General features: G+C 38.3%; 1 protein-coding gene across 1 annotated transcript in view; it reads left to right on the top strand.

Moving 5' to 3' along the window:
• Positions 1 to 19468, top strand: part of LOC106934444 (receptor-type tyrosine-protein phosphatase zeta-like) — a gene marked incomplete at its 5' end in the record, with an annotated part of 61874 nt that overhangs the window by 29709 nt on the left and 12697 nt on the right. The window contains 7 exons of the mRNA XM_015014342.1: positions 2293 to 2333; positions 2438 to 3254; positions 4182 to 4733; positions 8564 to 8702; positions 15226 to 15311; positions 15835 to 15920; positions 18500 to 18520. Of these exons, the coding sequence (XP_014869828.1) occupies positions 2293 to 2333; positions 2438 to 3254; positions 4182 to 4733; positions 8564 to 8702; positions 15226 to 15311; positions 15835 to 15920; positions 18500 to 18520 (1742 nt within the window). The remainder of the gene's footprint in view (positions 1 to 2292; positions 2334 to 2437; positions 3255 to 4181; positions 4734 to 8563; positions 8703 to 15225; positions 15312 to 15834; positions 15921 to 18499; positions 18521 to 19468) is intronic.

Raw genomic sequence — 19468 nt, forward strand, 5'->3', positions numbered from 1 at the left:
CGCAGTGATGTGGGAGCAAGATGCAGCATCTACTAACTACTCACCAGTTATTACACCACGACTTTGTGGTAAACTGAACAAGTGTCATTACAGCAAATAAAACCACGTAATCCTCAGATATTAACTAAAATTACCAGGAAGTCAGTTGTGTACTGACGAAGTAAAGAAACAGAAAATGTTACCTTCAAAGATATGAATGCATCTTCTTAAACCATCTTCAAGATTAGCTACCATTGTCAGTATGCCAAATTGATTACTTTATGCTATACTAGCTTATTTTACAGACTTAACTTAAATTAACAAAACCTCATTTCTTACCGTTGTACACAGCTATGTTTAGCTAGTATTCGGTGCTTGCAGGCGGCAGGCTCGACCGACAGGAAAGTCAAACCACTACAGGTGGACTGAACTAATTCGAAACATCTCCAAACTTCCTGAGCCTATATAGACTATGTCATTACAATGAGATAATATCTCATTATCAGCACTCAGTTAGTATCTCATTATTTTGAGATGCTATCTCATTATAATGAATTTTTTTTTTTTTTTTACAGAGTGACAGAAACGGGCTTCCATAAGATCAAGACTAATTCATCCATCTCTTTATGAACCTTGCTTTGTGTACTGGTGGGCTGTCCTGTAGGAACAGGGAAGAGCTTTCCTAAACTGTTTCCACTTTTCAAGAGCATAATGTCCAACATGTCTTCTTATGCTGTAGCATTATCTGTTTCTTACACTGAAACTATGGGGTTGAGCCCAACTCCTGATAAACAACCCCACACCATAATCCTCTCTCCACCAAACTTTACACTTGACGCAGTGCAGTCAGAACATTGCCATATTCCACAATTGCCAAGCTCTACTTTTCCATTAAGAGACATACATATGATTTATCACTCTAGCGAGCACATCTGGTATGTCCAAGGCTTTGTGCTGCAGTTGGATGCCGCTGCTCAGTCATAGAAAACCATTCCACTGTTCCTAAACTAGTTAAGTCACTAACTCTGCAAAGTTGGTGACTCCAGCACACTGTTTGCCTCAGGTTGTGATGTCCAGGACTCAGTTATTTTACATGGCCTCCTACTTTGTAGTTGTGTTGCAGTCATTCCTAATCACTTCTACTTTATGTTGCCAATAACAGATGACTGTGAAATATTCAGTAGTGAGGAAATTTCACAGCTGGACATATTGTACAAGTTGCTTCCTATCATGGTGCTGTGCTGGAATTCACTGGTGTCCTGACAGCGACCCATTCTCTCCCGGATGATTGTAGAAGCAGTCTGCATGATTGATTAGCTGCTGGTGGTGATAGAACATGACAAGTCAATGATTTGGAAAGGTGATTACTTCTGCTGATACAGTTTAGCTCTATTGTCAACCAAAGCATTATTTGTGGCCTTTTTGTCAAAGCCCATGGTAGCTTCCACCAAAACCCTGTTTAACAGCCTTCCACCCTTCACCTGAAGCTTCACAGACCAGTCTCTACTGGTCTCCATGATGTGTAACTTAGCCCTAGACAGGTAAGGGCGTCAAGACCCCTTTCTGCCCATCTGCCCTAACCGCCCCCACCCTACTTCACTTTATATTTATTTTGGTTATTTAGTGGTTTTTGTAGATAAATGTTAAATGATGCTGTGTCTTTTGGATAATCCATGCATGAACATGCCTGTTTTCCTGCATGTGCGTGTGTACCAAAACTACAATAACCAGTAATGGTGAAAATTAAATACAAGTTCTTTGAGATTTGATAAAATGAGTTGTACTTAAAGAAATAAACTCCCTAGTCTTGCTGGCTATTTGCTGACTAAATCCTAGATAAGCAGAAGAAATACAACGATGAAATGACTTGACAGATTAAAATTCTGAACTGAAAGCATGAGATTACTTTTTATACTGACTTGAAGATGGTGCTGATCCTTTGTTTCTCCTCAGTTTTTTGTCTCATTTTGATTTCAGTTTTGCAGGAGCTTCCTTAACTTCCTTAAATATTTTATTATTATTTGTGAATATTTAAATAATAAAACTAAAGTTCATTTTCATATTCTTATTATTTTTAATATGCCTTTGACTCTTCCCCCCTGCAATCTTTTAATCCAAATCATTTCATTTTCTTCTTTTCAGCCTTATTTATCCAGACCAAGGATATCAGTGTTAATGCTCATAGTGGTTCAGATGGTTAAATCAAAATCTAACTCTGGTTATCAATCATTGCATTTCATGAGTTTTCTAAAAGCCTGTTCTCTTTTTCAATTATTTGATCTTTCTAATTTTATAACCTGTTCTCCTTTTCAGAAAATGCTCTGGATCCAGGTTCAGATGAAACTGAATTTGAGGTACATGAACCTCTACTCTTGTTTTCTGTGCACCTCCCATTTTAGCTTTTATGTGTACAGCTCATCTTGCTATAATAACTTACAATCTCCAATTTCACATACAGGGCAACTATGAACCTGACTTGTCCTGGAATGAGGTGGACCAAATCAGGAACAATAATTTAAACTGGGGTACTGCAGACTCACCAAGGACCACAACATCAGCACCACCTTGGTTTCACTTGCCTGGCATTGGAACTCCTACAGAAGAGTCCAGTGAGAGAAGAACCACTACTGAACCTGCTTCTGCTCTACTATCCAGTCAGTCTGGTGAAGTTTTAAGACCCTCTGAGGAGACAGGACCCATGAGTACTCCCTTACAACCACCAGCAGACACTAAGTTGCCAGAGAGCAGAGGGAGTGCAGGCACTGGTAGCAACACTCTTTTTTATTTCACAACAGAAGAAGCCCCAATTTCAACTTCTCCCTCTCCTCTTCTCACATATATAAAGACAGATGGTGTAAATGTACAAGAACATCATGAAGACTTATCCAAAAACGGAAAAGTTGTCCCAAGCACTGTTAACCCTATAACCCCTGACACAAAGACAGACAGTTCAAAAGTTATTTTTCAATATCCACCTACCATAGAGTCATCTCTCACCACAGATATGAGCAGTAACTCATCGCCGTCCTTTAAGCAAGCCGAGACTGATCAAGGTTTGGCACAAGCCATAAGTGAAGACAGTACTACTGATGAGAATGTTTCTACTCATACCAGAGGTTTTCCTGAGATTCAGATATCACCCTCTACTTCCAAGACCTTTTCATCCACAGAAGCTGAACACCATAGTGCCACAAGTTCCACCATGCCTCACTTTTCATCCCCATCTGTGGTGCTGAGTGGCATTGTTGTTCAATCCACGCAGCCACTATCAAACGGTGAGCGTAGCTCTCTCTTCCCCTCCTCTTCCTTTGCCTCCTCCCCTATGTGTGACACCTTGGAGCCAAGCGCCACTCTCTCCATTCGCTTGCATGACCCTTCCTCCCTGTGGCCTGTGTCGTCTGCCAGCGCTCCAGACTCCCAGCATGCTGCTAATGGATTTCTGTCTAGTGAAGACCTGACTTCTACCTCAATCCCTTTCCTCCTTGCTTCCACCCTGCCTCACCCCTCTCACCCTTCACGTTCCCTACCTGGTCCAACAACTGACTCTGTGTTCTCTAACCTCACTTTTTGGGATAGTGATAATGATGTTTTGTTGTCTGGGTCTTCAGGTGATCTCTCTGTACTTAGTAATACCCCTCCACTCAAATCAGTGCTGGACCTAACACACGCCAGTGTCACAGCCGAATTTTCACAAACTTCCTTGAATTTTTCATCCTCAACATTATCTCTTTCTTCCAGCCCTACCCTACAGCCTTCAGTCGCTTTTTCTAGTGATTTCACTTTTTCTCTGGGCTTGTCCAAATCTCCAGCAACTGGATTTGAGGATTCAAGATATGCAACAGGGAGCAGCACAGAGTCTTTAGTTCCTGAGATCATTGGTGATGGGTTACTCCTAGCAAGCGATGTGGACATTGCTTGTGGCTGTTCTCTGGAGACATCAGCACCTTCATCATGGTTGCACACCTCTCCTCATGTGTCACTGTCAACATCATCCAAGAGCACTACAAGTTTAGAGCTATCCTCCAGCATGGTTTTACTTTCAGCTTCTGGTTCTAATGTAGAAAACCTTCCACTATCTCTGGAAAGTTTGGGCTCTGCTGCTCTGTCTTTTGACCACTCTCTGCTATCCCATAGTCCTATCTCAATGTCCTCTCCACAATTTCTCCAAGCCACCCATAGTGACCTGCATTTTTCTGTTACAGCCACATTGTCTGTTGTTGCGGATCCCAGTTTGTCAGCATCAGAGAGAAGCACCACCTTCCAAACCTCTTCCCTCCCTTTCCTGCCCACCACTTTCCCACTTACCCCCACTACAGAGGAGCAGGTGTTAGACTTTAGCAGCAGCTCCTCTGGCTCAGCCTTCTTCCCTGACTCGCAGGAAGGATCAGACCAGGAGTGGGATAAAGGTCAAACCTCAGCTTCTGGAGTAAGCCCACTTCCTCATTCAACCAAAGTCGTGAGCACTGTCCCTCCATTCATTTTGCTGGAATCTGGTCAGAGCCCAGATGATGTGGAGGAACACTCTTCAGCTTTCTATTTTGAAAGTGGCAGCGGCAGTGCCATCAGTCCAGAAGTAAGAGGCAAAGTGGCCCCGACTGATGCAGAGGTGACCTCGGGTTCACCCTGGTCTCTGGGAGGGACAGAGATTAGCGGCTCAGGGCAAGGCGAAGGCCTTAATGACAACGAGACATCTTCTGACTTCACTATTTCAGAACACACAGAGACAGAATCTGAGGAAGAAGACCCAGTCTCAGGTAAAAACAAAAAAAGCTGATGCCGAGAAGTGATAAACCCATCAGAGCAACAAAAGCCAAAGGGCCAGCAAGTGTTGTGGACATCCATCAGTGATTTTCAACAAAATTATATTTGATTTTTACATTGAAAAATGAAATGTAAAGGTAAACAAAAGCAAATTTATTCTAAACATTATACCCAACAACACTGAACATCATTATCTATAAAAGTGTGTTTTTACTTTGTTTTATTTATTATTTATTATTTCAGATAAAGTCCCAAAAATCAATAACATAGGAAGTAGGGTTTGGTTAGGAACTGCTCAAGATAAGACCTTTTATTTATTTATTTTGCTGAAATTGTGTAAAAAGATGGAAGGAATATTTTAAAAGTTTAGAGATTACATCTTTTAAGGAAGGTGTATGAATATGTAATTTATGGCTTTCACATGTTCAATGGCTTTGTTCTTAAGATCAAAACAAGGTCCAACTGAGATCTAACCCTTCTTGACATGCACACCAGAGGGCAGCAGAGTTCTTTAAAACCTCAGATGATTGTTGTGTGTATTTATTTTGATAGATAAACTATATTCACCATTTTGCTATTTAGATTTGTCAAGCAGTTTACCAAAAATGGCTAATAATTATTGCCTGGGAATACTGGTCCTAATATAAGAATGAAGAAGACTTCTACGTGTTTGCATGTTGTGCATCATAAACAAATGTAACATATTTCACTTTTTAATGCTCAGACAGAGTTTCAAAACAATGAATGACTTCATTAAAGATATCCTGCTGTTTTGCATCATTAATTGCAGAATGCCACATCTGCTTTAGAAGTGGTAGATTTCACTTCTCACCAGGGAACTGGTAATTGTTTGGTAATTGCTGGATTCATTCATAGAGAAATCCAGCCATGCTTTGTTTTAGGCAGATATTCCATCAGGGTGAGCACCATTTCAGTGTGATTTATATTGGGTATCATCAATGAACCCTGTCTTCATTATTTAGTTTGAAGTCTTCTCAGAAGGACCTTGGCGAGTCCATTTCTCTCATTGGACCTTAGGACCAAATGAATGAACCGTTTTCGTTCCTCTGTCAAAAACTTTGCAATTTGTTGCATAAACAGTGGAATCTGCAGTGTTTCCGATGGATAAAGCAAAATTCATGAGGTGACAGACTTGAAAGAAAATGCAGCTTGGTCTCTTTATGAACAGGTCAGAAAGGTCAACACAGTCATTAATGGTTGAGCTCGCTCAGTTTGTCCAGAAGAGGAACGTTAACTCGATCTGCCCCAGAGTTAGCAGGAGTTCCCTTCCAGATTACTAGGTCATGACAAAGTGTGACTTTGTCCTAAATGTACAGACTAAGGCCCTTTGAGTACCTGTGATGGACAAACAAAACATTCTGGGAAGAATAAAAGTAGGAATGGTAACACCAAAATGTTGTGTATTTACATTTGAAATCGGATAGTGCCTGACATTAAATTAGATAATACTTTTATTTATTTATTTTGTTTGTTCAATTAGGATTACCAAGATATTTTATTTGTCAAAATAATAGATGATAAAATAATAATCCAGAATAATAACTTCCCTCTAAATTCATCATTGCCTTTTAAACTACATTCCTTTGGTTTGGTGTTTTGGTCTAATCCTTCTGTAGGCAAAACGCTGCTGGCCTACAAACCTGACAGAACTCTTCAGGTTTGCAGGCTCCCTCTGGACTGAGACCTGGGCTCCAGAACACTGACTTTGTTGATGTCACACAGTTGCTAAATTGGCAGGACGATGCTTCTATATTTCCACATGATTTTCTTTCCTTGTGATGCAATTTATTTCATGAAACTCACCGGCAAGTCACTGACTCACTGGAATCTACTGGGTTTCCTGAGAAAACTGTGAAAGGGTGTTAAATAATATTTCATTTTTAAAAGTACTTTAAAGGCCAGGAATATTATACAATGTCATTCTGAGTTTACTAAAACGGTGTTGTGACCCAGAAAGCCTTCCCAGAATGCAACTTGCTTGCTTCACTGTCACTTTTACCACTGATGTGTACTCAGTGAATAGATTGCTTCAGTGTTTCCTACTGAGTGAATGTCTTGCTTTCCAGTTCTGTAAGATGGTCTATTTGGTGATAGAAAGAGAAATGATTAACACTTGCTGGTATTTATTTATTAATGGTGCTGTTGTTATGTCTCCCATCAACCAAAGTTATGGTGACACGGAGATTCTGCTTCTCAGAGTATCTCACAACATTTTTAACATCATCACCCAGAATACAGATGTTAGGTCTAAAGTGCATAACAGTAAATCTGAGAGATTTCTCTGACTGAGTTAGGTGAAGACCAGGAAGGATTTTCTGCAACTAATTGCAAAGCAGTTTTAAGGGTAAATGTATTTTTACAGAATTTAGTCTATATCTCACATACGTTTTCAGATTTTTTTTTCTGTGGGATTATCATGAGTCAGTGATAGATTCAAATTTTTTAATATGAATTTCAATCATTAGCAGGGGTGAAAGTAAACCGAGTGTTCGGATAGCGAACCAGTTACAGCTGCACTTTGAATAGATCTGCTAGCAATAGGCAGTCTGAAACACCAGTTCATCTGTTTATAAATAACATTTTTTCTTATTCCAAAATGTTTCTGAACTGTCCGAGCTGTCTGGAGCCTCTCCCCCTCCAGTCGCCCTCCTCTCTCTGTTTCTCCTCCCCGACCCCCGGAGCTCAATCCTTTCGTCAACAGGCAGCTGTTAAACATCTGCTTGCTACAAAATGTCACAGTTAAAAGCAAACAGATAATATCTAGTTGTGCTACATGTTATTTTGCTCATATACAACACAACACAGTGAGAAAAAACGCTTATGACCAGAGATTTTTTGCATGGCACATGCATCTACTTCCAGAAGATCGGTGCTGATTGGATTGGTGCATTTGATTTATTGACTGCGACATTTTACACAGGTGGTCTACAGACACAAAAAATGCCACTTGTGTTGGAATAGGGAAAACAATAAATCACTTACCATTTATAGACTCTAAAATAAAAAATGGGAAAATACCACAGGACAGTGAATTTTTAATCAAGCAAAAACAAAACTTGATAGCAACTAATTTGTTCAACAAAGGACAAACTACTATTGATGTTAGTTAGCATCACTGCAGACACTAACGTCAGAAAATCGTTTATCAATGTTAATACATGCCAGCTGAGGGCAAAGTACAAAACTAGCCAAAAGATCAATGTTGTTGTTTTTTCTGATGTTTTCTTATGTTTCATTTTATTCATTTGTGAATATGATTTCAAATGTAACTGAATAAAATACTTTACTCAAAACAAATTTAATTAAAAGTAAAAGTTCAATTTTTCTAAACAACTTAAAGTACAAAGTAGACAAATTGTAATACAGCAATGCAAGTAAATGTACTTAGTTATGTTCCACCGACTGTGTGCCAAGACCTTCAGAGAAAGAAACGGAGAGGCTAAACAATGAGCCCACGGCGATTTTTGTCATATTTCCAGCAAGAACTTATAGCTACGTTCACCCCTGGTCATTAGTGAACTTTTGCAGTTAAAGGCTTTCATTTAAGTTATGTTTCCTGGATAATTGTAATTTTTCAAGAAAAAGTCATATCTGTCACTGTCAATAGTACAAGAGCAATGGGACTACAACAGTTATTTAATTTCAGGAGAACAGTTAAAATAATGAATGTTGGAGCTGATCTCTAAAATGTTTTAAACATTAACAAAGAAAGGTTTTTGTTAACAACCAACAATCATCAGCTTCAGTTTCCCTCTCCCAGAGAATGGTTTCACATCTACCCGCCTTTGTTGACTCTGTGCAGATGCCAGTAACAGCAGCCATGAGTCCAGGGTCGGCTCCATGAGTGAGAAGGAGAGGAAGGCTGTGGTTCCTCTGGTCATCATTTCCACCCTCACTCTGCTTGGCCTGGTTGTTCTCATTGGCATCTTCATCTACTGGAGGTCAGTACCCCTGTTCCATCACACCTGCATGCTGCTTGCCAAACACCTCCATATTATTTTCTTTGACCTTCAAACAAAATCCCAAATTGATAGTCCCTTTATTTTATATCTCCATTCTGATGGTGCCATCCCAATCTAAGAAAGATACAAAAAAATTAATGACCCCAAATTTCAAAGGGGTCCACATTAAGGCTCCAGTATAACTTTTACAAACAAATTTGATAACTAGGAACAACCAAACAAAACCAGGAGATGGTTCATATAATAGCAGGCCATACTGAGTGAAAAGAAACAAATTCATAATATAAAAACTTTTTTAAATAACAAAACCTGAAGGGTGTTGCATCCACTTCTTTTCATCCCTTTTTAGTCAAGAATGTGTGGAGCTATCATTCTCTGGAAACGGAGCCAAAAGTTTCTTGGAGCATGTCTTTATCAGCATGTACATCATCTGCTTCTTAGGGACCACTGCTTTGCATATTTTAGGTGTTACACTTCTGAGTTGAATAAGTGAGTGATGAACAGGCTTCTACAGCACTTGATGGCTTCAAAGGAGGTGATGCAATAATTTAAAATCTATTGTTCTGAAACAGAGACATATATGAAATATGCAGGGCAGCGGTCCAGAGATGAGAAACACTGATCCAGAAGTTTAAAGTTTAGCAGCAATTCTCTTTAAAATTGCTCAAGATCAGTCACATTGGATGGAACATGCATGCCTTTTGACTAGGCCACTCTAGGACATAAATGTATTTAGAGCTGAATCATTTCTATGCAGCTCAGGTTGTTGTTTTCCTCCTGAAACGAACATCCACCCCAGTCTCAAGCCTTCTGCAGTCTATCAGGATTTCCTCCAGCTCTTCTATCATATGTTCTACTTTGTGCTGGTCAGTCAAATAAAGTCAACATATAATAAATTAAAGTTTATGTTTGTATTGCTGTTAAAAGTGATAAAGTTAAAATAACTTGAATTCTTTTGAAAGTGACATTATTTTATGACTAAAGAGCATGATTATTTGTTTTCAAACTTATCTGTGAATTTTTCTTTACACTTGACAAAGTCACTAGCTCTGCCCCCCTTCATTTCACACTCTTTGGTTTCTTCCAATGCACACGTTATTTCTCCTCATACTTATTTTTCTGATAACCTCACTCTGTTCAAGACAAAATACATATCAACTATGCTTCTATGTCTAAAAAAACATCCTACTTTTAAATTATTGTAATCTAAAAATCACTGTCCTGGTTTCCGTTTCTCACACTTACCAGAAGAGGGCAGCAGAGGTTGCCTTTGAGCATAACTGAAAGAATAGTAGATGAATAGAATGAAACTGGTTCCCGTTGCGCGTACATCCTGTACTCTTCTTTTACAAGATGTACGCACATCTTATAAACACAAAACGCGTGGCCATCTTGTTTTTACAAGATGTGAAAACAAGATGCACATTCTCTTCATTGAACACTTCTGATTAATGAAGAGAATGTTTCTCTTCATTAATCTCTAATCTGAGAGATGTAACATCCTCATCACTGACAACAGACTTAAATAAACAAAAAACACATTAAAGTAAATACAGTGGAACCTTTGGGAGTAAAATACATTTGTTCAAGCTGATTATTCCTGTTTTAACAAGTTTCCTGTATAAAAATAATTAAATAATAACTCTCTAACCTGCATTGGTGTAGGTTAAATATCCACACCTGTACTGTTCACCTAATTTATGATATGAACAGGAAATAATTATTTCAGTCTTTTAATTTTCATAATGAATTCTGCCTTGATGGTTTAACATTTATTCCAACATGAAACAAACTGCTTAAGAGTTGCTTATGATTTAGAAAATTAATCACAAATAATTACCATATAATACAGCCATTTTCATAAAACTAGAATATGCACTGAGATGATGCTCATTTGTTAGACCAAAAGTACGTTATAAAAACAGAGACCTTAATGCTGATTTTAAGCATATTTTTCACTAAACCCATATTTTGGTATGTCTTTGTTGCTCTGATGTAATGTTCTAATCTTAAATGTCATGTTTTTCTTAGTGATATGCAGAAAAATAATCACAATAGAAATAAAGGCTGAAAAACGTTAGTCTGTGTGTAAGTGCGGCAAGTTCTCACTAGTCTAGCCCCTCACAGCTCTTTCGTACGTAACACATTTCTTACAAAAAAAAGAGTTCTTGAATCTTTAAGTCTTTACTGGGCTTAATAAAAGGAAATAAAAATAACAAAGAGATTCAAAACAAATAGAAAGTGACTGTCAAGACTGTGTTACTCTCAAGGTGCCAGACTTTTACAATGAGCAGCTGCTCTCATCTTTCATAAACTAATTAGTCAATGGCCAATCAAAAGGCACCACGTAATAAGCTTAAACAAGATACAATTACAGATGCTTATCTTTTTCAAATAGCAGAGTAACAAATGAAACTCACGTAAATACAAAATAACATTTTGTATTAAGTTAAAAAATGTATATATTTCTCCTACACTGTGTATAATTATTCTGTCTGTATATCTATATATAAATCTAGTGTATATGTGCAATTTTAGTATTGTAAGTGTGTGTGTGAAAGAAAATATAGTTTTTAACCTATATGGCCCCTCATAGTTTTTTGTCAGTCAACTTATCTCAATGAAATTTCAGCTCACACATTGTTCATATGACACCAGAACATTCTTTGTGTTGCATTTAGTTTCAGTACCTGCACTGTTAATGTACAGGGTTAGTACTGTCTTGGAAGATGGACTCAACATTTCTTATGTTGAGTCCATAACATAAAGAAATGTTGTGGATTCAACAAAAAATGTCTTATGTGCTTTCGCTCCTGAGAGTCGGAACAGCGTGGTTTTATCTGTAGCCACCTCATGGTTGAGATACCAGTCAATATGGACGTGTGTCCCACTCACTCCCCTCTTAGTGTTTTGATTTGTTGGCACTAACAAGTGATGTTGTTTTTTTTCACACATGCAAAATATATATTTGAATTATTTTTTTTTTCTTTCACTCAGACTGTGAAATGACCATCTTCAGAAATCTGATTGGATATGCTGTCAGGCAGTGTTTAACACTTTTAGCCATTTTTTTTACTGACTGTACATTTCCAAGTAATTTTACAGGGCCACATCTGACTTAACTTGTTGTTCTTGTTTTGCACTCTGCTTGTTGTTGTATATCAAAGATTGAGCGGTGCTAATCCGGCAATAATCTGAGGAGCATGGGGATTAATCTTCAGCGAGGGATGTTTCTCAGCTGCAGCAATTTGAGCATCCACTCAGCTGATATGTCTAGAGAGGCTCACTGGATAGAAAATGACATCCGCCTGATTAGGCTGGTCCAGGGATTCGTGTCTCGATGTGATGATGGCAAGAAGCCAAACCTGTACTAATCTTCCTGCATTCGCCTCCTCTATTGTTCCTTTGTGACAACCCAGGGAGGAGCCACACAGCTTTGGAAAACATTGCCTGACTTGTCAATAGCCACAACATTGGCAATAAATTAAAAGATTATGTTAGGTCAAAATAACATCAAATCAAGGTTTATCGCCTGCACAGCTCTATAAAAATGAATGATTTGTGGTTTTGCTCTCAAACTCATTCTAAATGAAGTAAATATCTCATTACAAAGCATTCACCACAAACATTTATACCTTGATTACCAGGTAATCCTCTGAAATTTTTGTCACACACTGCTACACAATTAACTCAACCAGGCCTCACACTAAACAAGCTGTTCCTGCAGGTGGTCCGCAGGGTTGAAGTCAGGACAGCAGGTTGTTCATTCCATACTGTCCGCTAAACCCTGCTCTGGATGGACCAACACTACAGGACAGTCTCTATTGTGGATGTAGAATATTGAATGTGCACATGGTAACACTGGGCTTTCACAGATGCCATAGTTCTGGTTTTGCGCATGTGGGCGCTTAAGTTTTTTATTCTCTCATGTATGGTTCCACTGGGCAGTGTGCACTGCTGTGTTTGCTGATGGCTAACAGTCATTATAAAACCAAGTTATCTTTATTACCACATCCCACACCAAGGACTTCAGTGGTTTTGTGAACTATCTCCTGCTGTGAGTACTGTAGGTTAGTGTGGAACCATTGTTCTTTTCACAACATGGCGGACTGCTTCAGTCGGCCCCACCTGCTAGTATTTGATGGGATAAAACATATTTATCATAGCAGCATACTCGGACAAGCTGGAGGACAACCTCGACCCAACTTTCTTCTGAATCTGTCCAGGCCTGAGGCAACTGCATGTGAAACATCATTTGTGTATGCAGCTGAGATATGGGCGCCTGGTGGAGATGAGGACAAAGGAAGTATCCTGGTTTCTGCAGAATCTAGGGAGGACCCCATATGCAGATGAATATCACTATGGAGAGACACAAATTCAACACATGTAGACAAAGGGCTGGCGAAACTATTGAGCCATATGTCAGTGATTTGATAATAAAAGCCAAGCACTGTAATTTTGGAGGACTTTGTGAGAAGCTCAATAGAGACATGCTGGCCTGTGGCATCAATAACCAATGGCAACCATCTCAGGAAAGTGCTGTTATGGAATTGCATAGTGTCAATTTCACTATTAGTATGAACTTTTACAGTGTTCCCATGCTCTGACGCTGCTTATTTGACACTTTGGACATTTACTGTGTGTGATCTGTTGCTCACTAAGGCCATTCAATTATGTCAGATCCGTGAGTTGACTGAGAATCATAATAAAACATAAATGTCACCACATACCTTTATCACAACTGTAGATGCAGATTAAATCACAACTGGACAGAGATGAGACACTGACAAGGTCAGGTTGACATCAAACTGCACAATAACACCACACAGTTTATTACTGACTGTATTAATTGTTATGGTCATGTGGCAAAAAGGCACAAATGTCCTGCTTTTGGTCAACAGTGTAATCATGTAAGAAGATGAACCACTTTAGAATGTGTTGCAGGTCCAGGCCAGAGTTTGACAGCTGAAAGCACTGCAGCATCATCTTATGTGGACAGTAGATGATGCTGCATTGCAGACGTCTAATGCTACTGTGTTTGGCCTCTCATTACTGATATACTTTATCCAGCCTGACAGTCAATCTTTAGTAGAGATTTTCTGTCAGCAGTTCTGCTTGGAAATTACAGGATTCTAAACAGCATGATGCAGTTTCAATCTGTTACCACAGCACTGACATGTCAGTATCTCGTCATTTTTCCACAACTGAAAAATAGCAAATTTTAGTTGCTGTCCATAATGTCTTTGACTTACTCTTTAGACTTTTTTTAGCATTTCTGTATGATTTACTCACAATTTTGTGGACATTTTGAATATTTAGCTGAAATAAAACATAGAATAAATCTATGGGTCTAATTCCCAGCTATGAAAAGACAAAAATAACGTGTCTAAATGAGGTCGACCTCTGTTGTGTAAAATAATGTCTAAACAAACTGACTGACACTGGGATCTGCTTCACAGCTCAGCAAACTAATAAACCATTTCACTGAGATTTTATGAATCTGTATTGCATTTGATCATCTCTAGTTCAAAATTGAGAATACTGAAATAGATCAAATCTGAAGTGAATGATTTTTCTCTCTGGGGCATTTTTAGATTTTGGAAAAAAAATACTTTTAAAATGCTTTTTTAGCATTAGGACAACCACAACAAGTTAATGAGTCAAACTTGTAGTGGAGTATTCTACACTCATTATAGATTCTTTAAAAGTAAAACCAAAGAGGAGAGATGGTTGTTTTTCTAGTGTAAAAATACTGAAAGTCATTTTTATTGAACTGAGAAGAAAATGCTCTGTTTTGAACAAAAATAACAACAGTATGTCTGCAGTTTTATACTCGGACATTATGTGTAAATATCTTAGATTTATTGTGCGTGTCTTGGTCTGCCTGTTCAGAGTTGTTCTTGTGTCATTGCAAAATTAATCAAACATTTTTGCTTTGATAAAATTGAACAGATAGGTCAGTTTTAGATGCATAGGCAGATTTAAAGCAAAGTATGAACATAGTGAATGCGTATAAACATCTTCTTGACCATGTAAACAGAAATTCATTGTTGGCTTACTGAACCAGTGAGGCTCAGTCTTTGATTATCGTGGTTTCTTCTAAATATTCGTCTGTTAATCTCTGGGCTCAGCCGTCTTCCCAGGCGATGTCCATTTCTGGCTGAAATCTCACAGGTTCATTACAGAAGCCGCATCCATTTAAAAACATGTTGAGGATTAGCAGAACATCTTTTTTTCCGTGTTTATGTGAAGATTAACATGTAATGTCAAAATTTGGGCTCATGCAGAATCACATGAAAACAAAAGCATCTTTCAGCTTTTGGATTCACGGCACTTCTGTTGCTTTGCTGCCAGTGTTATTTTTGTCTTCCTGTTTTTAAGTTGGTCATAAACTTGTTTTCCCTGAGCTCTAACATGGCTGCAGCAGAAACATCTCTGTTTCTATAATCTATGTGTTGAACAAAGAAAAGTAAACCTTCATCCTATTTCTTCTTTTCTACAGAATGTGCTTCCAGACGGCTCACTTTTACATCAACAACATGTCGTCACCCCGAGTCATCACACAGTCTGCTGCTGCATCAACATCTGGTAACACACACACACACACACACACACACACAGGCATACAAATACATATGAATGAAAATCTGAAAACATAAATCTCATTCTTGTTTTTGGCAAATACTGCTTTACAAATTTAAATTTCTAACTACTATATCACTTTGCCTTCATATGTAAAATGCATGTTACCACATTTTTTGAACCACAGAATGTCTGTTATGTTATAACTGATGCTTCAAAAGTGTCCACATTATAAAAGATATCCAAACTCGTGCAGAGCACCAATGTTTAACAAATACTGCTGACCAGTCCAGCTGACCAGTGCTTTCTTCTCTAAAGAATTTAAGAAAAACATCATGTCCTCTCTGTCTTTAAGGTTCTTAATGTATTCTTCCAGAGGGCTTCTGTGGATGATTTTTGCCAAAACTGAAAAAATGAAAAGAAGATCAGCTTTGGAAATAAAGTTGCCTAAAATCCATTTTCCCAAAAATGTCTGGTATCTGTATCATCTGTATTCCATGTATTTAATTTTCCTTCTTAAATCTTCCAGGTGAGGACACCGCTTTTCTAGTGACGGACTTTGTCAAACACGTTGCTGAACTTCACAGCACTCAGGGCTTCACAGCAGAGTTTGAGGTATGAGACCAGGAACATTTCTGTACTTGTGATTCCAGCTGTCATGTGCAGACATGCTGTGGCTGGCATGCAGCTCCTGGATGTTGTCCCTGTCACTAAACCATGACGCATGGCTACAGCCAGTAGCGCAACTGCACATTATTCTGGTGGATGTGAAAACATAAATCACCCCCGCCCCCAAGGCAAGGGGTGAGAGGGTGAAACTCACGCTAGATTTACCTCATCATGTGCGTGAGGTGAAGGAGCATAAGGCGCGCTGAAGTGTATGGGAAGACATAATCGGCGCACCGCCCCATCCAGACGGGGTTTTGGCGCCCCCTCTGGTGCTGCGCCCCTATGCGTTGCATGCGCTGCATACCCACTTTTTGCGCCACTGGCTACAGCATTGTTTGACTAATATTGATTCTGGGATCATTAATGATCCATGAATAAATAGAATGAACTGAAATTAGTTTTTTTATTGCAGATTTAAATCCCAAAAAATGTTATCTTTATTCATACAGGTCGTCTCATTGAGATCCAAGATCTCATTTAAAGAGTTTTGTTTAAAAAAACAAACAAAAAGTTATAAACACAAAAAACAAGTAATTAGGAGATTTGACTCAATTAAATAAACTAATAAAATATTAGCTAAAAACAAAAGCAAAATAAGCTTAGAGCCCTCTCAAAATGCCTGTTGACTGTGACTGCAGTTGTTCACATGGTTTGTGAGGAGCCTCCCTTCATTCTTGTGAACAGGAAGTCACTTGTGTCTTTTCTGTTCACTGACTTAGAATGAATCCAGGTCCAGCTTTGTCCTCAAACTGCCACCAAAGAAAACAATATCCCAAAGACGTTACAAAGACATTTTAGTGATGATGATGATGATGATGATGATGGGAATTTTTTGTGAAATTAAAGGTATCTTTAATGCAAACTGAACCTTTAGAGATGAATCAATCAGAATAGAGCACTTTCTCTGATTTCTTACTAGTTTCACATAAAGTAATGTACCATTACATTACTAGTGCAGTGAAGCTTGATAGAAAAGTAGCTGTTTGACTGGCTGTTAACATTAACCTCATAATGAATAATAAAATAATGAATAATGACTAAAAGATCTTTTGGCAATCAGTTAGTCATTAACTAACAATAGGAAGCTCATAAAATGTAATAATTTTACATTTTATGAGCTCACAGAATGTAATGTTTTGGCTGCAGCCTCTCAGCTCTGCACTGTAAGCCAGGACAACCTGTGGTTCCTTCTGGTTGGACAAAATGTTTATTTTTTATCTCTTTTGACAACAGTGTTGTGGAAAAAATTGTCAAGCACTGCTAGATGAAATCACTCAGTTAGGTTTATTTGTATATTATGCACAAGACAGAGCTTAAAAGACGATCAGTGATGAACAAGCCAGATTAACAGCTGTGAATGAAAGTTCTGCCAGTCGACACATGGATTTTATACCAAGAAATCCAAAACCAGGGTCAGTCGGTCTGACTCCCAGGCAGCTGCAGGAAAACAGCATCCAAACTTGTGTGTGTGACCCAAACAGGTTCAAGGTGAGAGTTCAAGGGCACTTAGAATGCGTACATTGTATAACTTTATTATACCTTATTTTAATATTTTCTACCACAACTGTTTGGGTAAATCAGCTGCTTGGTTCACCAGCTTTTGATTATTTTAGCCTGACCTGTAATCCAAATTTCACATGTGTTGCTATGCAAATAAATTGTGTTTGTGAAATTAATTCTTTTTTTTTTCTTCATGTTCTGTCCAGCATTTCTGGCATACTGTATTCAATTCAATTTATTGATATAGCGCCAATTCACAACAAATGTCAGCTCAAGGCACTTGAACTGGATGAAAAAATAACTCGGTTCTGACACCATGTAGTATTGTTATGGTAAATAATAAGCAGCTCTTACCTGTAGAGTGTTTTATCAAATCCAGAGAATTTCATACACACATTCAGACAAGCTATCAGCTATGGCTACTACATTACAGCCACAGCTGCCCTGGGGTAGTCTGATAGGCAGCCATGCACCAGTGCCCCCTGGTGGCACCAGCAGCAGTGAATGCAGGTGAAGGGTGTTGCTGAAGACATTCAGGTCCATGTTTCCTGATCACTGTAGTGAAATCTCAGCAGCTGATACCTGAGTCTTTTATCATTAAAATTTTCTGTATGCTCACAGTTGGGGGAAGGCTCAGAGCTGCAGCTTTGTGATTATGGCATGAATGGAGGTGTTTTTGTAGATGCATGAACATGAAGGACCACAGAGAGGCAGAGGCCGTGGGAGCAGCCAGATGCTTCAGGGTTGATGAAGCATTTTCACATAAATGAGCACATGAATTTGTTCATATGCCTGATAGAGGCAAGTGCAGTGTTTAACTGTAGTTTTTTCCATTTGTTTTTTGGTTTATCCAACCAAAGGGAGTTTCCCTTTGGTTGGCCTTATTTGTAACTCTTGCATCAAACTGTGTACTTGTTGTTTTCTTTTTGTGTTGTCTTGTAATTGTATATTTTGCACTTCTCTGGTTGTCTGTGTTGTCATGGAAATATCCGGACTGCCTACTGCTTCCTCACACTCATCATTAGACACTGAAAGAGAGTTATGAGGTAAGATGCTCTCCTTCAGACTGTGTGAATGATCCTGATCCTGCATCAAACGGTAGATATGTGTCATCTCAGAAATGCCTTCCATATGAACATTTCTAATTACTATACTTACTTACTTACTTATTTATCACCATTTAGAGTTCTTGACTCCAAATGATCCTCATTCATTCATTCATTCATTCATTCATTCATTCATTCATTCATTCATTCATTCCTTCAATCATTGTTGGTGATAACACCATATCAGATATCATAATAAATAATAGAAACAGCTAAACCTATTCTATTTAAAACATGCCTTATCTACAGATCTCAAAGTCAAGGTTAGCAGAGGACTCTTACACAGTTTTAGTAATGAGGCCAAAGTGGAAAGAAACAAACCTTTACTATGTCGATGTATTTTTTAAATGTATTTCTAATATTTCTGTCGATAGTCAGATTCACGCCAGATGTCAGTAATGACATAATGACACATAGTGACCTTGTCCAAAAAAAAAAAAGATTTCTATTTCCTAAATGAAAGAACAGGGAAAGAGAAATTTGGGTAACATTTTATTTGATAGGATGTGCATAAGACTGACGTGACGTTTGTCATGAAGATGTCAGAGTTTTCATGAATGTTTATGACTGTTGCTGTGAAGTGTCATTTGTTAAATAGTGATATTTTTTACAAGCAGATGCATTCTAATATGTATGTAATCAATCATACATCACAAGAGATCAGAAATTCAGTAAATTTGAGTATTGATCTCACTGCCAAAGGCCTTAAAGACAGAATATAGTCCAGATAAAATTAGAGTAACAGAACACAGACATGTTTGAAAAACAGGCATGATCTGAATAAAAATCTCTCTGCAGCAGGTGGCAGGCAATTTATTTACTTTAACAATGGGCTGTGTATGAAATGACAACAGCAGATATGGCAGCAAACCACTCATAATTTCATCC

Source organism: Poecilia latipinna, unplaced genomic scaffold (genome assembly GCF_001443285.1).
Source record: "Poecilia latipinna isolate Pla-1442-1.1 unplaced genomic scaffold, P_latipinna-1.0 Scaffold1807, whole genome shotgun sequence".
NCBI lineage: Eukaryota > Metazoa > Chordata > Actinopteri > Cyprinodontiformes > Poeciliidae > Poecilia > Poecilia latipinna.